This window comes from Pollicipes pollicipes, unplaced genomic scaffold (genome assembly GCF_011947565.3).
Source record: "Pollicipes pollicipes isolate AB1234 unplaced genomic scaffold, Ppol_2.1 Scaffold_7262;HRSCAF=8765_pilon_pilon_pilon, whole genome shotgun sequence".
Taxonomy (NCBI): domain Eukaryota; kingdom Metazoa; phylum Arthropoda; class Thecostraca; order Pollicipedomorpha; family Pollicipedidae; genus Pollicipes; species Pollicipes pollicipes.
Genome location: NW_023597055.1, coordinates 9,210,885 through 9,225,852, shown reverse-complemented (window position 1 = coordinate 9,225,852; position 14,968 = coordinate 9,210,885). Strand labels below are relative to the sequence as shown.

General features: G+C 53.4%; 1 protein-coding gene across 1 annotated transcript; it reads left to right on the top strand.

Annotated features, from left to right (window-relative positions):
* The first annotated feature begins 6,271 nt into the window (after nucleotides 1-6,271).
* LOC119113394 (uncharacterized) lies at nucleotides 6,272-14,832 on the top strand. Its single transcript, XM_037237716.1, has 7 exons — nucleotides 6,272-6,341; nucleotides 8,242-8,390; nucleotides 9,191-9,340; nucleotides 12,441-12,568; nucleotides 13,002-13,053; nucleotides 14,308-14,543; nucleotides 14,789-14,832. Exons 2-7 carry the CDS (start codon nucleotides 8,245-8,247, stop codon nucleotides 14,830-14,832), a joined length of 756 nt encoding a protein of 251 aa, XP_037093611.1. The 5' UTR covers nucleotides 6,272-6,341; nucleotides 8,242-8,244.
* The last annotated feature ends 136 nt before the right edge of the window (nucleotides 14,833-14,968 follow it).

Here is a 14,968-nt window from a genome sequence, read left to right as displayed (position 1 = left end):
TGTTGACACTATATAGTGGCATAGCCAAGGAAATCTTCTGCGGCCATGCCCTCCTCCCCCTGGAGGTCTCGGAGGCCAACCAGTACCCTCTTTTCGGCGGTTTATGACGCACGTAGGGCTCCTGGAGCGTACAAAAATAGCTCCCTAAACCAAGAAAACAAACAAGACATAAGCCTACATAAATCCCCAAGGCACACAACAGGAATGCAGGCGTTTGAAGGCCCCGAATAAGAAAGCGTGTGCTGCGCTGCGACGTCCAAGAGCTCCTCGGCATAAAAGACCCTTTGAGCCCGACTCGGTCCACTTCTCGGCGGATTTCTGGTTACGTAATCTGTATGCGCGACTCCGCCTGGATGAGCGACTGGAGAGGCACCCAAGGAAATCGCTATCCAGGAGCAATATGGAAGCATCAAGGACGAATGGGGAATGTGCATTGCTTTCAAAGGAGCATTCAGTTCAAAACAAAAGGAGTATCCACCGATATGCAAGAATTCTGTATACCTAATTCGTTCTCAGAACGTTTTGATCAACATATGCATATAATGGTGTTGTGCAAAATAAATGTTTTGGGATTGGTGTTCTTGGATTGTTGCAAAATGTTAGAATTGAGCAGCATCTAACCTGAAGTCCAGAATTTACCTAGGGTCAAACTGGCTTGTAATCATCTTTGAGGCGACCCTATCCGCACACCAAGTGTTGTCAAAATCAGGAGGTTTGGGGTCGAAGGTGACAAATAGTCAATGTGGTGTTGAATAACTTAAAAGAGGGTAGGAATCTACACACTTCTCAATCTTACTGCATTAACATGCATACACCTAGTCAGGGGTACAGCCAAGCCCCCCCCCCCCCCTAGGTGTGGATTGGTTTCGTTTTTCACCATGAACGACTCCCGACAAAAAGCCTAAAATCGACATGATGCATGCCCATTACCTACCGAGCTCCGCCTGCCCCTTGGCTGTATATCCTGGCGGTATCCTGTACCCCTACACCTAGCTATATTCACCCCCAAAAGTGCGACTGATGTAAATGTCTAGTATATGCGAGCGATCTGGGAATTCCATTTTGCTCTCATGCTCTCCATTTATATTGGGGACGATCTGATATATGTCTTAAGCAGGGGCGGATGCAGGATTTCGCCAAAGGGGGGTGGGTGGGCACGGAACATTGTGGGACCCCCTAGAGTTTGGGGCCCCTCCAAAAAATATCATTCCATTCCGGTCATTACGTTTTAAGACAAGCAGTGTATGATATATATATATATATATATATATATATATATATATATATATATATATATAACTGCGGAAGCCCATCTTTCTGTGCGAAGCCTTAAAAAGCTAGGCGTGCTACGTATGCAGATGCATAGAGCTCATTCATTTTCAACAGATCATGTTAAATCATGAGATTTTGAGACTAAGTGACTCGGAACAACAGGCAAAATTAACTCTGGTTAGCTGCTAACAACCACCAAAGCCAAGCACGGACTCGATTCCTGGCTTATTTACGGCTAGCCGCCTGGGGAAGGTAATCAGCTGATGGCTGATGACTAATGCAGAATTTTCCCTTTGTTATAAAGTAGTACAAAATATCCTAGCATTCAAAATATGTTAAGAACGTGATGCAGTAATATATAAGAGTAACACGCTCAATAGCCAATGGAAATGACACATACGAAGTCGGCGGCACGTAACATTACGCTCGCCAACTACGCGTAAAAATTTATCGGCGCGCATCCGACTGCTGCTCTAAGGCGGAGGCACCAAGACCAATAGGCATGGAACCTGAACGATCATGGGTGCCGCAGGAGGCCAATAAAGTGGTTTCCGTCAACAAGTATAGGGTCGTTAGAGAAAGCAAAAAGAACCTAAGACTAACGTGGTGGGTCCCTAAACGACTGGTAGTGTCCCGGTGGGCTGACATATAAGGCCCCGGTCAGAGCACAAGACCCTCTGAGCGAAGGGAAATGTCCAAGACCACGAATAAATGCGACTGTACGATCAAGAGCGCACGAAAGGTTCATAGAAAGAGCCTGGACAGGAGTAAAGAGGCCTTCGCAAATGAAATCAAAGGAAAAGAGCCCTCGATCAAAGTGGAGGGCCCCTGAGCATCGAGTGCCTCGGTACCTCACCTTATAAGAGCCAAGCAACAACACAAGGCCCTCCAAGCAAGAGGAAGGAACGAGTGTCCATTCATGGAAGCGGATAGCATACCAACAGCAGTGTTGGGCCCGACGAGAAAATGCAGAGATCAAGAGCAACATGGAAAGCTCCGTAGCGAACAGATTGACCCTGCAAGTGGACGTAAAGGGCTAGAGCAACCAACAGCGTAATGCCTCTGGACGACGCAATGAGCCCCAAAATTTCCCCAGGCAACACCCTCTCAATCAACAAAGAGTTAGCTTTTTCTGCTTAGCAATTGTTCTTGGTCGTCTGTAGACCTAAAGAAGTCCACTTTTGTTCTGATTTCGTTGCTAGAAAACTGCGTCCGCTCAGACGGCTATGGGCTCCTTCGGAGCCTTTATGTCCCCTCAGCATGGTCTATGGGGGCATGGCCCGTGCCTACCTCCCCCCCCCCCCCCTCTCCATCCGTCACCCGCCCGAGCAGCTTAATAGATGGGGCCCGCCAAGAACATAGGGCCTTCCATTCAAGTAGGAAGTACCCAAGATCCAATGTAGAAGGCCTTCGTATGATCCAGTGTGCCCGAGCAGGTTAACAGATAGGGTTGCCAACACGAGCGTAGGGCCCTCCATTCCAATGGGAAGCACCCAAGACCCTATGCAAATGGCCCGCGAATGATGGAATGTACTTGGGCGGCTTATCAGAAGAGGCTCGACAAGAGCGTAAGGCCCTCCATTCAAATAAGAAGTACCCGAAACCCAGTGCGGAAGGCCCCCGAAAGATGAAATGTACCCGAGCAGATTATCAGATGGCCCCGACAGGAGTGTAGGGCGCTAAACTCAACCACCAAGACCCGATATACAGGGCCCGAATAATTCAGTGTGGCCGAGAGGGCAAACGGATGGGTCCCGACAAGCGCGTAGGGCTAAGTATCCAAGACACAATGTGGAGCGACCCCGAATGTTCGAGTGGGCCCGAGCAGGTTAACAAATGTGGACCTCGACAAGAGCGTAGGGCCTCCCGTTCAAACATGAAATATCCCCCATACCATGTAGAGGGCCCCAAATAATCGAGTGCGTTAAAGCAGGTTAACAGATAGGGCCCCCGAAAAGAGCGAAGGCCTCTGCATTCAAATAGGAAGTACCCAAAATCAGATGAAGAGGTCCCAACGATCGAACAGGCCCGAGCATCTCATCAGAAGGAGTCCCAACAAGAGCGTAAAGCCCTCCACTCAAATAAGAAGTATCCAAAACCCAGTGTGGAGGGCCCCCGAAAGATGGGGTGTACCCGAGGAAGCTATCAGATGGCCCCGATAGGAGCCCAAGGCCTTGAATTCAAACACCAAGACCCAATGTGCAGTACCCCCCCCCCCCCCCCTAGCAATCCAGAGTGGCCGAGAAGGCGAACAGAGGGCACCCCCGACAAGCGCGTAGGGCCCCATTCAAATAGAACGTGCCCCAGACCCATTAAAGACGGCCTTGAAGGATTGGAATTGGAAGCGCTTTAGACCAATGCAGAGGGCCCAGGAGCATATCGCGAGCGTGTCGGTAGTTTAACCGAGATCCCCGTAAATGGGTCCTGAGCAACCGATGATACCCCGGTAGGTTAAGGTATGAAACCCGGCTATAGCGCACAAAGCCTTTCTAGCGAGTGGAAAGAATCCGTGGAAGAGCCCTTGAGTGACAATAGTGCCCTGGTACACTAGCAGGAAGGGCCTAGCAACAGCGCAGGGCCCTTCGAGCAAATGCAAAGAAATCAAGGGCGACGTGGAAGTTTCCTTAACGATCGGAATGACCCTGAAAGTGGGCATATAGGTCCCTCGAAAACAGCACATGCCCTGTAGACAGAGTAATGAAGCTTAAATTCCCAATTCACGACTTTTTCAATCATTGAAAAATTTCTTGACTTTTCGTGGGCCATTCACTCTCGCTTGCAACGGTTCTTGGTCGCCTGGAAATCCAGAGATGTCCAATTTTTGCGTTTTGTGTCAAAAAACTGCATCTGTTTGGCCATCTTTGGCCCCTTGGAGCCAATAGACCCTTTAGGGCCCGAGGGGGGGGGGCATGAACCCGCGCCCCCTCCCACTGGATTCGCCGCTGGCTTTACGTGATTTTCCGTTTTTTTGTGACAGTACACGTCCGTCAATCTAGCAGCAGATTGATATCCAATTGCCAGTTGGATATTGCGGGGCATCTCGAATGCCCCCAAATTTGGTGTGCAGGGCCTTCTCGACACGCTGATTCCGAAAATCACTACCTTTGGGGTGGAATTTTGCGTAATTTTCGAGTTATACGCCGCGTAACATCCTAATGTGATATTGCGGGGCGTCTCGATTGCCCCCAAATTTGGTGTGCAGGGCCTTCTCAACACGCTGATTCCGAAAATCAATGCCTTTGGGGTGGAATTTTGCGTAATTTTCGAGTTATACGCCGCGCAACGTCCCAATGTGATATTGCGGGGCGTCTCGATTGCCCCCAAATTTGGTGTGCAGGGCCTTCTCGACACGCTGATTCCGAAAATCACTGCCATTGGGGTGGAATTTTGCGTAATTTTCGAGTTATGCGCTGCGTAACATCCCAATGTGATATTGCGGGGCGTCCCGATTGCCTCCGAATTTGGTGCGCAGGGACTTCTCAACGCGCTGATTCCGAAAATCACTGCCTTTGGGGTGGAATTTTGCGTAATTTTTGAGTTATGCGCCGCGTAACATCCCAATGTGATATTGCGGGGCGTCTCGATTGCCCCCAAATTTGGTGTACAGGGGCTTCTGAACACGCTGATTCCGAAAATCACTGCCTTTGGGGTGGAATTTTGCGTAATTTTCGAGTTATACGCCGCGTAACATCCCAATGTGATATTGCGGGGCGTCTCGATTGCCCCCAAATTTGGTGTACAGGGGCTTCTGAACACGCTGATCCCGAAAATCACTGCCTTTGGGGTGGAATTTTGCGTAATTTTCGAGTTATACGCCGCGTAACATCCCAATGTGATATTGCTTCCTCATCCTTGACAGCTTGTTAAAAGGAAAGCAGCAAGCACGTGGACAACTAAGAAGAATCACCTAATTAAGCAGCATTAATATATCGCAGGTTTCACCGCCACTAGGGCAGCTTTCTAAAGCTGCCACGTTGTACGCCTTTTAACTCCAAAGGCCTTGCATACAAAATTTGGAAGCGATCGAGATGCCCCGCAATATCACATTGGAATGTTACGCAGCGCATAACTCGAAAATTACGCAAAATTCCACCCCAAAGATCGTGATTTTCGGAATCAGCGTGTTGAGAAGTCCCCGCGCACCAAATTCGGAGGCAATCGGGACGCCCCGCAATATCACAATGGGATGTTACGCAGCGCATAACTCGAAAATTACGCCAAATTCCACCCCAATGGCAGTGATTTTCGGAATCAGCGTGTCGAGAAGGCCCTGCACACCAAATTTGGGGGCAATCGAGACGCCCCGCAATATCACATTGGGATGTTACGCGGCGATCACTCGAAAATTACGCAAAATTCCACCCCAAGGCATGATTTTCGGAACATTTCGGAACGCGTGGTCGAGAAGGCCCTGCATACCAAATTTGGGGGCAATCGAGACGCCCCGCAATATCACATTGGGATGTTACGCGGCGTATAACTCGAAAATTACGCAAAATTCCACCCCGAAGGCAGTGATTTTCGGAATCAGCGTGTCGAGAAGGCCCTGCACACCAAATTTGGGGGCAATCGAGACGCCCCGCAATATCACATTGGGATGTTACGCGGCGTATAACTCGAAAATTACGCAAAATTCCACCCCGAAGGCAGTGATTTTCGGAATCAGCGTGTCGAGAAGGCCCTGCACACCAAATTTGGGGGCAATCGAGACGCCCCGCAATATCACATTGGGATGTTACGCAGCGCATAACTCGAAAATTACGCAAAATTCCACCCCAAAGGTAGTAATTTTTGGAATCAGCGTGTCGAGAAGGCCCTGCACACCAAATTTGGGGGCAATCGAGATGCCCCGCAATATCCAACTGGCAATTGGATATCAATCTGCTGCTAGATTGACGGACGTGACAGTACTGCTAACACTAGAGCGCGACAATCAAGACGCGCCAGAGGCGAAATCGCAGGCAATGCCCGCGCCATATTTGAACGGCAAGCGTTGGATGTCAATTGTTCCGTTAGTGGATTGTTGTGGTAGAGAATATTAGTTTTACTGGTGGTTTGCGTAGTAATCGGTGAGTATATTGTTACAATGGCATCCCGTCAACTGATTGCCTGATAAATTACTCAAAGCACCAGGAAGATTAGGATTATTTTCCTTGAGATAAGACGGCGGACAGCATCCGACAGCCGACAGGTTCTTAGTTGACGGTGTTGTCCCGAGGCTCGCCACACTGCAAAAAACACACGTCACGCCGAGCGTGTCTGGCGTAGTAGCAAAATCGCGGTAGCAGTTCTAGCACACCTACATTGCAAACCCAAGTGCTCAAAGTTTGACACTTGGCCAGCACCAATTTCAGCACATAGAAAGCCAATGTCCCAAGGAATTGCAATCACTCAGGAAGTTTCTGCCAATATTACTCTGAAATTATGCTTAAATCAGCACAGCTTGACCTGGCTATAGCTTTGTTCCTGTCAGTACAAAGGTTAATGGACTGATGAAGAATAGGTGTCTGATGCAGTCACCAATATATTTTTTTCAGTCTGAGAGCCTGGGCTTGCCTTGTGTTGGCCTAGACATAGTCAAAGGGTATTCGGCATACCAAAGAGTCTTTGCTGACTTAAAGGTGTACAAAGTCACAGTGTGCTCTGGCTCTTTCAGTACCCTTCTTTTTCACAGGCTCACCATTTTTATTCTTAATTAGTGTTGTCCCTTATTTTTGAGACCACATGGGTGGCAAATGTCATATTGTGAGTCAAGCAGAGGCCTGAACTAATTGTTAAGTTCAGGATAAGTATTTAAGATACAGGATTTGTCTTAAGGTACCTGCCATATGTTAATACAATAGGCACCCGATACTCAAGATGTTAAACTAATGCATGAAATGCAAACTAATAAAAACCACCCCATTAACCCACACATCTCCCACAATTCATGTTCAGTATGTGGTGTAGTGTGCTGGCCAAAGTCACAGCAGTCAGCTGGTGCTGACTGGTGTTTGCCATAGTCAATTAATGTGTGTGTTATGATGTCACTGACCTGGGCCCTCCCGGACTATATGTTGCTATTTGTGAACCTTAATCATATGAAAGGCCAGAGTTACAGAGCAGCCCTTGAGAGCCGTGTGGGAGGGCCTCAGACAACCCATCAGCCCTGCTGTGCTCAGAAAATAACTTCTCAACAGCTTAAGCATGATGCTGAAATTATGTGCAGCTGAGTTTGCATCATGCTACAACATTTTTCTTTTGAATTTAAAGTTTCTGGCCCTAACAGGTACTATCCATGACCTCTTGCTCAAGATCATGTTGATGGAATTTTGCTCACAAGTGACATCATGGCTCCAATTTAGCTACAAAAGCATATCAAGGAGATTTTTAACACTGATTTTTGTCACTGCATCACTCTTAAGTGCACTATGATCATTCTCACCACTATGGCATGGTCAGATTGTGTTGGATTAAGCAAGGTCTAGCTGTTGCTGTTGTGACCACCGCCATCTTAAGGCAAAAAGGTGTAAGTGGCATTTTACCTTATGACGGTAAAGCCTTTTTGAACTTGGATGCCAAGCCACATACAACCTTTTGACTATCACCTGATGTTTGCCTTAATGGTGTCTATATTGTAACTGTGTAAGCCCTTTCTGTCTTTGTTTTCCCCATTAAATTTGTTTTATATTGGATATAATACAGCTGGATGGTCAATGCATCAACAGCTTTCACTTCTGTGACCTGACATAACATGTCACAGGTTATATCTGCTGAAATGTTTTAGTGTTCATCAGATGTAATTTTCCAAGAGCTATTGAACTCTGTTCGTCACAATGCCATAACATGCATAGTTCTTGAGATACCAAGACAGGTCTACACAGTCCCATGTTGACCCCTATGTCCCTTGGACCCAAATCGCACCTGGTCTGGCCCAGGTCAGATCGCGGCAGCGCGGAGGCGTGTCCGACGTCAGCCATTCTCCCACAGGCTATGCTGCTGAGCGAGCCGCACCCGCTGGAGGCGCGGCAGGGCGGCCGGCCGCTCGGTCTGCTCTGGCCGCCGGACCCCGGCCCCGGCGGCCTGCTGGTGCGCGTCACCGACCAGCGCGCGCTCATCGACGGGGCTCCGCTTACCAGGTGGGCACCACCGGCGCGCCGCCGCCGCACCACCGGCGCACCGCCGCCGCACCACCGCCGCACCACCGCCGCACCAGGCGGCCGGCGCGGTGTGCGTGGTGATGCGGCGGCCTTTGAGCTGAGAAATCATGTTGGTATTTAAGTGAACAGAGTCAGTGAACGTGCGGTGTTGGTGTGTCGGCGGTGCGGTGTTGGATCGTCACATTACTTGTCATTCCACCACTTGATGCGCGTGTCCGTGGTTGCCTCCCCATTTTTTATTCGCTTCGCGAGACGGCTATGAATAGCAACAGCATTGGGTTTCATAGCAACGCGTGCCCCGGTGTTCGGCTGGTGCCGACTGAACAGGGCGAAGGGCTGAGAATAGCACGGTGGATGCGTCGTTTGATGCGGGTAGGAATGGACTGGTGCAAGGCAGACGTGGGGATGAAGCCCGGCTTCATTTTTAGAAGTTTTCTGATACTTTTGATTCTCATGTTTTCTCATTGATAACAATTTTATTTCAGGTATCGTACAGATTCGTATTCTCGTTGGTTTCCCAGAATGAAAGTATTGGACGGGCCATTTTGGATTTGAATATTCTCCCGCTTATTTAGCTGGAGGAGAGAGGAGTTCTGAGAACAGCTTAGCTGGAGAAGGTGGATGACCGCCCTCCCTGTTGCCTTTTCGTGTGTATATGCAATAAGACCAAACACGACCGCCAAACGAGACGTGTCCGTATCCGGTGTGTGGAGGCCGCTCCGGGCCGGCGGGGCGTCCGTGGCCTCGTCTTCAGCCGTCGCTGTGACCGCTGCCGGCAGGTTCGACATGGACCCGGACACGGAGGCGGCGTTCGACGCCCTCTGCGTCCGGGAGCGCCAGACGCCGTCCAAGCTGCTGCTGGAGGCGTGGACGGTGGCGCCGCTGACAGCCGGCGCCGGTCTGCGCGTCACCGGCTGGACCTGGCGCGGGTGAGACGCGCGCCGCCGCCGGTGGCCGGCGCCGGCGGCCGGCGTCCGTGACACGGGCTTGGAGCGGTGTCATGAAAGAGCCGGTGCAGCCGGGTTGAATGTCCTGAACCGTTGCGGGCTGGTGGAATGGCATGAACCGGCCTTGGAATGATAAGTGACGCCCTCTGAGCTGCCTTCAGAGTGGAAAAAAGACTGGATAATCTGCTGACTGAAATTGAACATTGCTGCAGATGGAAGGCAATGGCTCCCGATTACCTTCCATTTCATTAGTGGGGAAGATAAAAGGGAGTTGTTGGTCCCGATGGTGCCGTGGCGTGAGACTGCTGCACCAGCAGGCTGTAACGGTGGCCAGGCGGCCTGTCCAGTGACCAGCCTCTGTGGTGCCGTGGCGTGAGACTGCTGCACCAGTAGGCCGTAACGGTGGCAGACGGCCTGTCCAGTGATCAGCCTCGGTGGTGCCGTGGCGTGAGACTGCTGCACTAGTAGGCCGTAATGGTGGCCAGGCGGCCTGTCCAGTGACCAGCCTCGGTGGTGCCGTGGCGTGAGACTGCTGCACCAGTAGGCCGTAATGGTGGCCAGGTGGCCGGTCCAGTGATCAGCCTCGGTGGTGTCGTGGCGTGAGACTGCTGCACCAGTAGGCCATAACGGTGGCCAGACGGCCTGTCCAGTGATCAGCCTCGGTGGTGCCATGGCGTGAGACTGCTGCACCAGTAGGCCGTAATGGTGGCCAGACGGCCTGTCCAGTGGTCAGCCTCGGTGGTGCCATGGCGTGAGACTGCTGCACCAGTAGGCCGTAATGGTGGCCAGGCGGCCTGTCCAGTGGTCAGCCTCGGTGGTGCCGTGGCGTGAGACTGCTGCACCAGTAGGCCGTAACGGTGGCCAGACGGCCTGTCCAGTGGTCGGCCTCGGTGGTGCCATGGCGTGAGACTGCTGCACCAGTAGGCCGTAACGGTGGCCAGACGGCCTGTCCAGTGGTTAGCCTCGGTGGTGTCGTGGCGTGAGACTGCTGCACCAGTAGGCCATAACGGTGGCCAGACGGCCTGTCCAGTGATCAGCCTCGGTGGTGCCATGGCGTGAGACTGCTGCACCAGTAGGCCGCAACGGTGGCAGACGGCCTGTCGAGTGATCGGTCTTGGTGGTGCCGTGGCGTGAGACTGCTGCACCAGTAGGCCGTAACGGTGGCAGACGGCCTGTCGAGTGATCAGCCTCGGTGGTGCCGTGACGTGAGACTGCTGTACCAGTAGGCCGTAATGGTGGCCAGACGGCCTGTCCAGTGATCGGCCTCGGTGGTGCCGTGGCGTGAGACTGCTGCACCAGTAGGCCGATTCGCTGCAATCATGTTCGGCGCGGACTATGCCATAGTTCGTGATTGGTGCGTTTTTTCGTTCGCAAGCGTTCGTCATCGTCCGTAGTGTTAGTTTAAAGCCAGCGGAGTTGCATTTGTCGATTTTTTATTTATTTTTGTCTTGAAGCACGCACCACATAAAAGCAATCAGTTTCTATTTATAAAAAAGTTTTAATAGGACAATTGCACTGCTGTCACCCCATACAAAACCTCTACGAATGAACTCTGTTGGGAGTTGGGCGGTGCGACTGACGCCATTCACCGGCTGCCGCGCGGCAGACGGGGCCCGGCTCGGGGTGTCCGTAGCTCCGTAGCGGATAGCCTCGTACACGAGCGTACGCTCCAGCTGGGCCGGCCTGGCGGAGAGGCTGGCTCGCTGGCGCCGCTCTGGGGCTGGCTCGCTGGCGCAGCTCTGGGGCTGCTCGCTGGCGCCGCTCCGAGGCTGGCTCGCTGGCGCCGCTCCCAGGCTGGCTCGCTGGCGCCGATCTGGGGCTGGCTCGCTGGCGCCGCTCTGAGGCTGGTTCGCTGGCGCTGCTCCGAGGCTGGCTCGCTGGCGCCGTTCTGGGGCTGGCTCGCTGGGGCCGCTCTGGGGCTGGCTCGCTGGCGCCGCTCTGAGGCCGGTCGGGCGGCGGTGTACCGTTTGTTACGAGAAACTGCTGCATTTGTCGCTTCACAGTTGACGAACTGTTACGTCATCTGGTGTCTTGGACAAGGCAGAATGCTGCGGTTTTACACAGTTGCAGATAGTTTAGTAGTAAGAGCGCGTAGTCTGTTGCCAGCTTTCCTGAAGGGACGCGTACAGGCCTCTGACCAGTGCTGCTCATTTTATGCATGACGGCAGATGGGAGCTGATTTACACTCGAATCCAAAGTGCATGGGCAGTGCATGAAGCTCCATGTATGAGAAGTGCTCGGAAGCATGCGAAATAGTGACGCGCGGGATTCTACACGGAGACGTTCCCGCGATATGTGGCGAACCTTTCCGGCGTGAGCTTAGAAACAAAATGGCACGGACAAAAATAATTTCCCAAAAAAAGTTGCACGGTGTTTGAGATGTGTTAAGTCACGTGCAAGTCCGTATGATCAAGCATTGAGTTGTCTTGGCTGAGGTATGTCTAGTTGTGTGAGGTTTTCATTGTTATGTGTTATTGCATCTTTACGCTGTACCGTACACAAATTGTTGGGTATTGTTGCGTGAAATAATTTTCGCATACCGCCTATGTTACTCATCGGACGTGATTTCCTATGCTGGTATTCTGTACAGTGCTTCCTCTCTAATTGGAGTCGTAGCAGAAACGTGATCGTTGTTCGTGAAGCTACTGTAATTCCAGACATGGGTGGATTCTGACTGGACGAAGACCTCCTTGCCGAATATCGCTCGACGGTTGTGATGTCCATCGCCAGTTATAACGCCGTTGTGTCACTGTGTCCCGCCCTGATCTGAGTGACTGCGGGACGTTAACGCCTTTTTACTGTGATTTTTTGTACCTATGTGTACTGGCGAGTATTGAATCTGGCTTTGACGGACCGTGTCTGCGGCCAGCACGTCATCTGGTAAGAAATACTGGTTATTGCCTGGCCCGATTGTCTCAGCGGATCAGTTTTCTGGTCGAAGGCACGGTGTTTGCATTTTCTGCATCGCCTTAACATGTGCTGCAACAGGTTTCTTGACAATGCACATTTTGGTGGCTGTCTTCGTGACGAGTGACGACCCCGCATCTTGTCGATGCTCCAAAGCCACTCTTACCTCTTCCAGCGGAGAGAGAACCATTCAGTGGAGTACTGCCATCTCCCGACGAATTTCGGAACGAGAAGTGCAGGACGCCAACGGCCAGCTGTTCGTTCTGTTGGGAAACCTAAGTGTGGAGACGGCAGAGACTAACGGTGGGTGCTGTCCGGGTGTCGGTCTGGCGATCCTGCTGAGGCCGGCCGGACTCCCGAGCACGGCTACTGCATCCGCAGTGCAGTAGCCCTGCAGGCACACTGCACTCTTACAGTCCGCGTCTGCAGACACACTGCACTCTTTCAATCTGCATGTGCAGTGCAGTGCGTGTGCAGACACACTGCATTCTTACAGTCCGCGTCTGCAGACCCACTGCACCCTTACAATCCGCTTCCGCAGGCACACTGCATCCTTACAATCCGCGTGTACAGTGCAGTGCGTCTGCGGGCACACTGCACTCTTGCAATCCGCTTCTGCAGTGCAGTGCGTCTGCAGATCCACTGCACCCTTACAATCTGCGTGTGCAGTACAGTGCGTGTGCACATGCGTCGTAGGCGGCGGCGGCGGTGTCACCGAGCGCCGCCCCTGCCGCAGGTGTGCCGGTGCTGGCGCAGACGGCCTTCTCGTCCGGCCTGCCCGCCCGCTGGCAGGCGATGGCCACCGAGCTGCAGGCGCTGCACGGTGAGGGCGAGCGCTCGGCCGCCGCTGACCGGCCTCAGCCGCCGCGTCGGGCCGGCGCCGCTGGTGGCCGGCGCTCGCTATGTAGGCTCTCGGTGACGCCCGCTGAGCTGAGGTGTACAGGGTGTGGCAGCAGGGCTCGCCGTGCGTTGCGTCAACCCGCGGATGGTGTATCCTGTCGTTCAGTGGGACCCGAGTGCGTGATAAAATTGTTTTTAAGCACTATAATGATCAAATGCGATTTAAATTTTGACGAATTTGAACGGATTGAAGACAATGTGAGATAAGTAAGAGATAAATGTGCCCATGGGTGTTGTGTTTTGTCCATGTGACTTTAAACTGGACATGCATATAAAATATTTATTAGGATCATGAAAAATATCCTCGCTATGTCATATGGGACGCGATTGAATGTTGGCTTCGTAGAAAGGCAGTTTGTCATGCGTATCATGAACTGAGTTGGCAAGTCGGACCTAATTCAGTTCTGATTATGTAATCATGAAGGTCGCGTTCAGTGTTCTTGCAATGCCTCGCAATCATTACATAAGGTTATTTTGAATATATTGTACTTATTTCTCTATCCGCACAATGCCGAGGAAAACACAGTGCGCGAACGTGCCCCTAAATGTGTATTTTTAAGGAGCAAGAAACGTTTTCCCAGCTCTCATTCTGGGACCTCAGAGAATGTTCAGTTTAAATGTCCCACCATGACCTGCGTTTGGTGCCGCTGCCACCTCAAACTCTTCCCTCCCCCCCCCCCCCTCCCCCCGCGCCCTGTTCCGTGTCCCCGCCGCCGGCCCGCCGCTGCCGCCCTGCCTCACGCTCGCCGTTTCGCCTCCTCAGCGATGACGGCAAGAGCAGCGGCGGCCGCCGGGCCACCCACGCCGCCGGCGGAGACGGCACCGTCTCCGCCGGCGGCGGCGGCAGCGGTGCCGTCCGCCGCCCCGTCGGCCGCGCGGGACGGGACCGGCGGCGGCGGTGGTGTGGCGGATCCGAGCGGTGACCCCCAGCACCCGGACAACGGCCGACGCCGCGGTCGGGCCCAGCCGCCTGGCAAGGGGGCAGCGGCCCCTGCCAAGCAGACACGAGCCCCTGCCAGGCAGACACGAGCCCCCGCCAAGCAGACACAAACCCCTGTCATGCGGACACGGACTGCGACCAAGCGGACACCCACCCCCGCCAAGCGGACACCCACCCCCGCCAAGCGGACACGCACTCTCAGCAAGCGGACAACCACTCCCGGCAAGCGGACGCGCACTCTCGGCAAGGGGGCACTCACTTCCAGCAAGCGGACACCCACTTCCGGCAAGCGGACACCCACTCCCGGCAAGCGGACACGCACTCTAGGCAAGCGGACACCCACCCCCGGTAAGCGGACACCCACTCTCGGCAAGCGGACACCCACCCCCGGCAAGCGGACACCGGCTGCCGCCAAGCGGACACCGACCGTCGCCAGAGGTACGGCGCCGTCCGGCTCGCCGCCGGCTCTGAGCAGGGAATTCTCGGCGACGCTGTACGACCGTCTAAAGCACAGCAGCGGCCGGCAGCGGGCGGGCCGGCGAAGCCTGCGTGTTGCGCTGGTGCGGCTCCCCAGCCCGCGGTCGGGCCGCTCCGCCGCCGACGCGGCCAAGACTGCCGACGCTGCCAAACCAGCCGGCAGACCCAAGGCGGCGAAACCAGCACCGAGCCGGCGGACTGCCAAGGCAGCCAGATGTGCCAAGGCTTCCACGTCGAGACGGGCCGATAGCCCTGACGGAGTGGTCGCAGCTGACGAGGTCGCAGCACTGTCGGCTGAACCAGATAGAGTCGCCAAATCTGCCAAGCGGACCAAAGCCACCAAAGCAGCCAAGGCTAAACCCGCCAAGGCTTCTGAGCCTGTGAAG

What these genes read in the sequence shown, in the direction of transcription:
- LOC119113394 (XM_037237716.1), top strand. Translation starts at nt 8,245, where the DNA reads ATGCTGCTGAGCGAGCCGCACCCGCTGGAGGCGCGGCAGGGCGGCCGG. An exon ending in GACGGGGCTCCGCTTACCAG is followed by an intron (nt 8,391 to 9,190) that starts GTGGGCACCACC and finishes CGCTGCCGGCAG; the next exon opens with GTTCGACATGGACCCGGACA. An exon ending in ACCGGCTGGACCTGGCGCGG is followed by an intron (nt 9,341 to 12,440) that starts GTGAGACGCGCG and finishes TACCTCTTCCAG; the next exon opens with CGGAGAGAGAACCATTCAGT.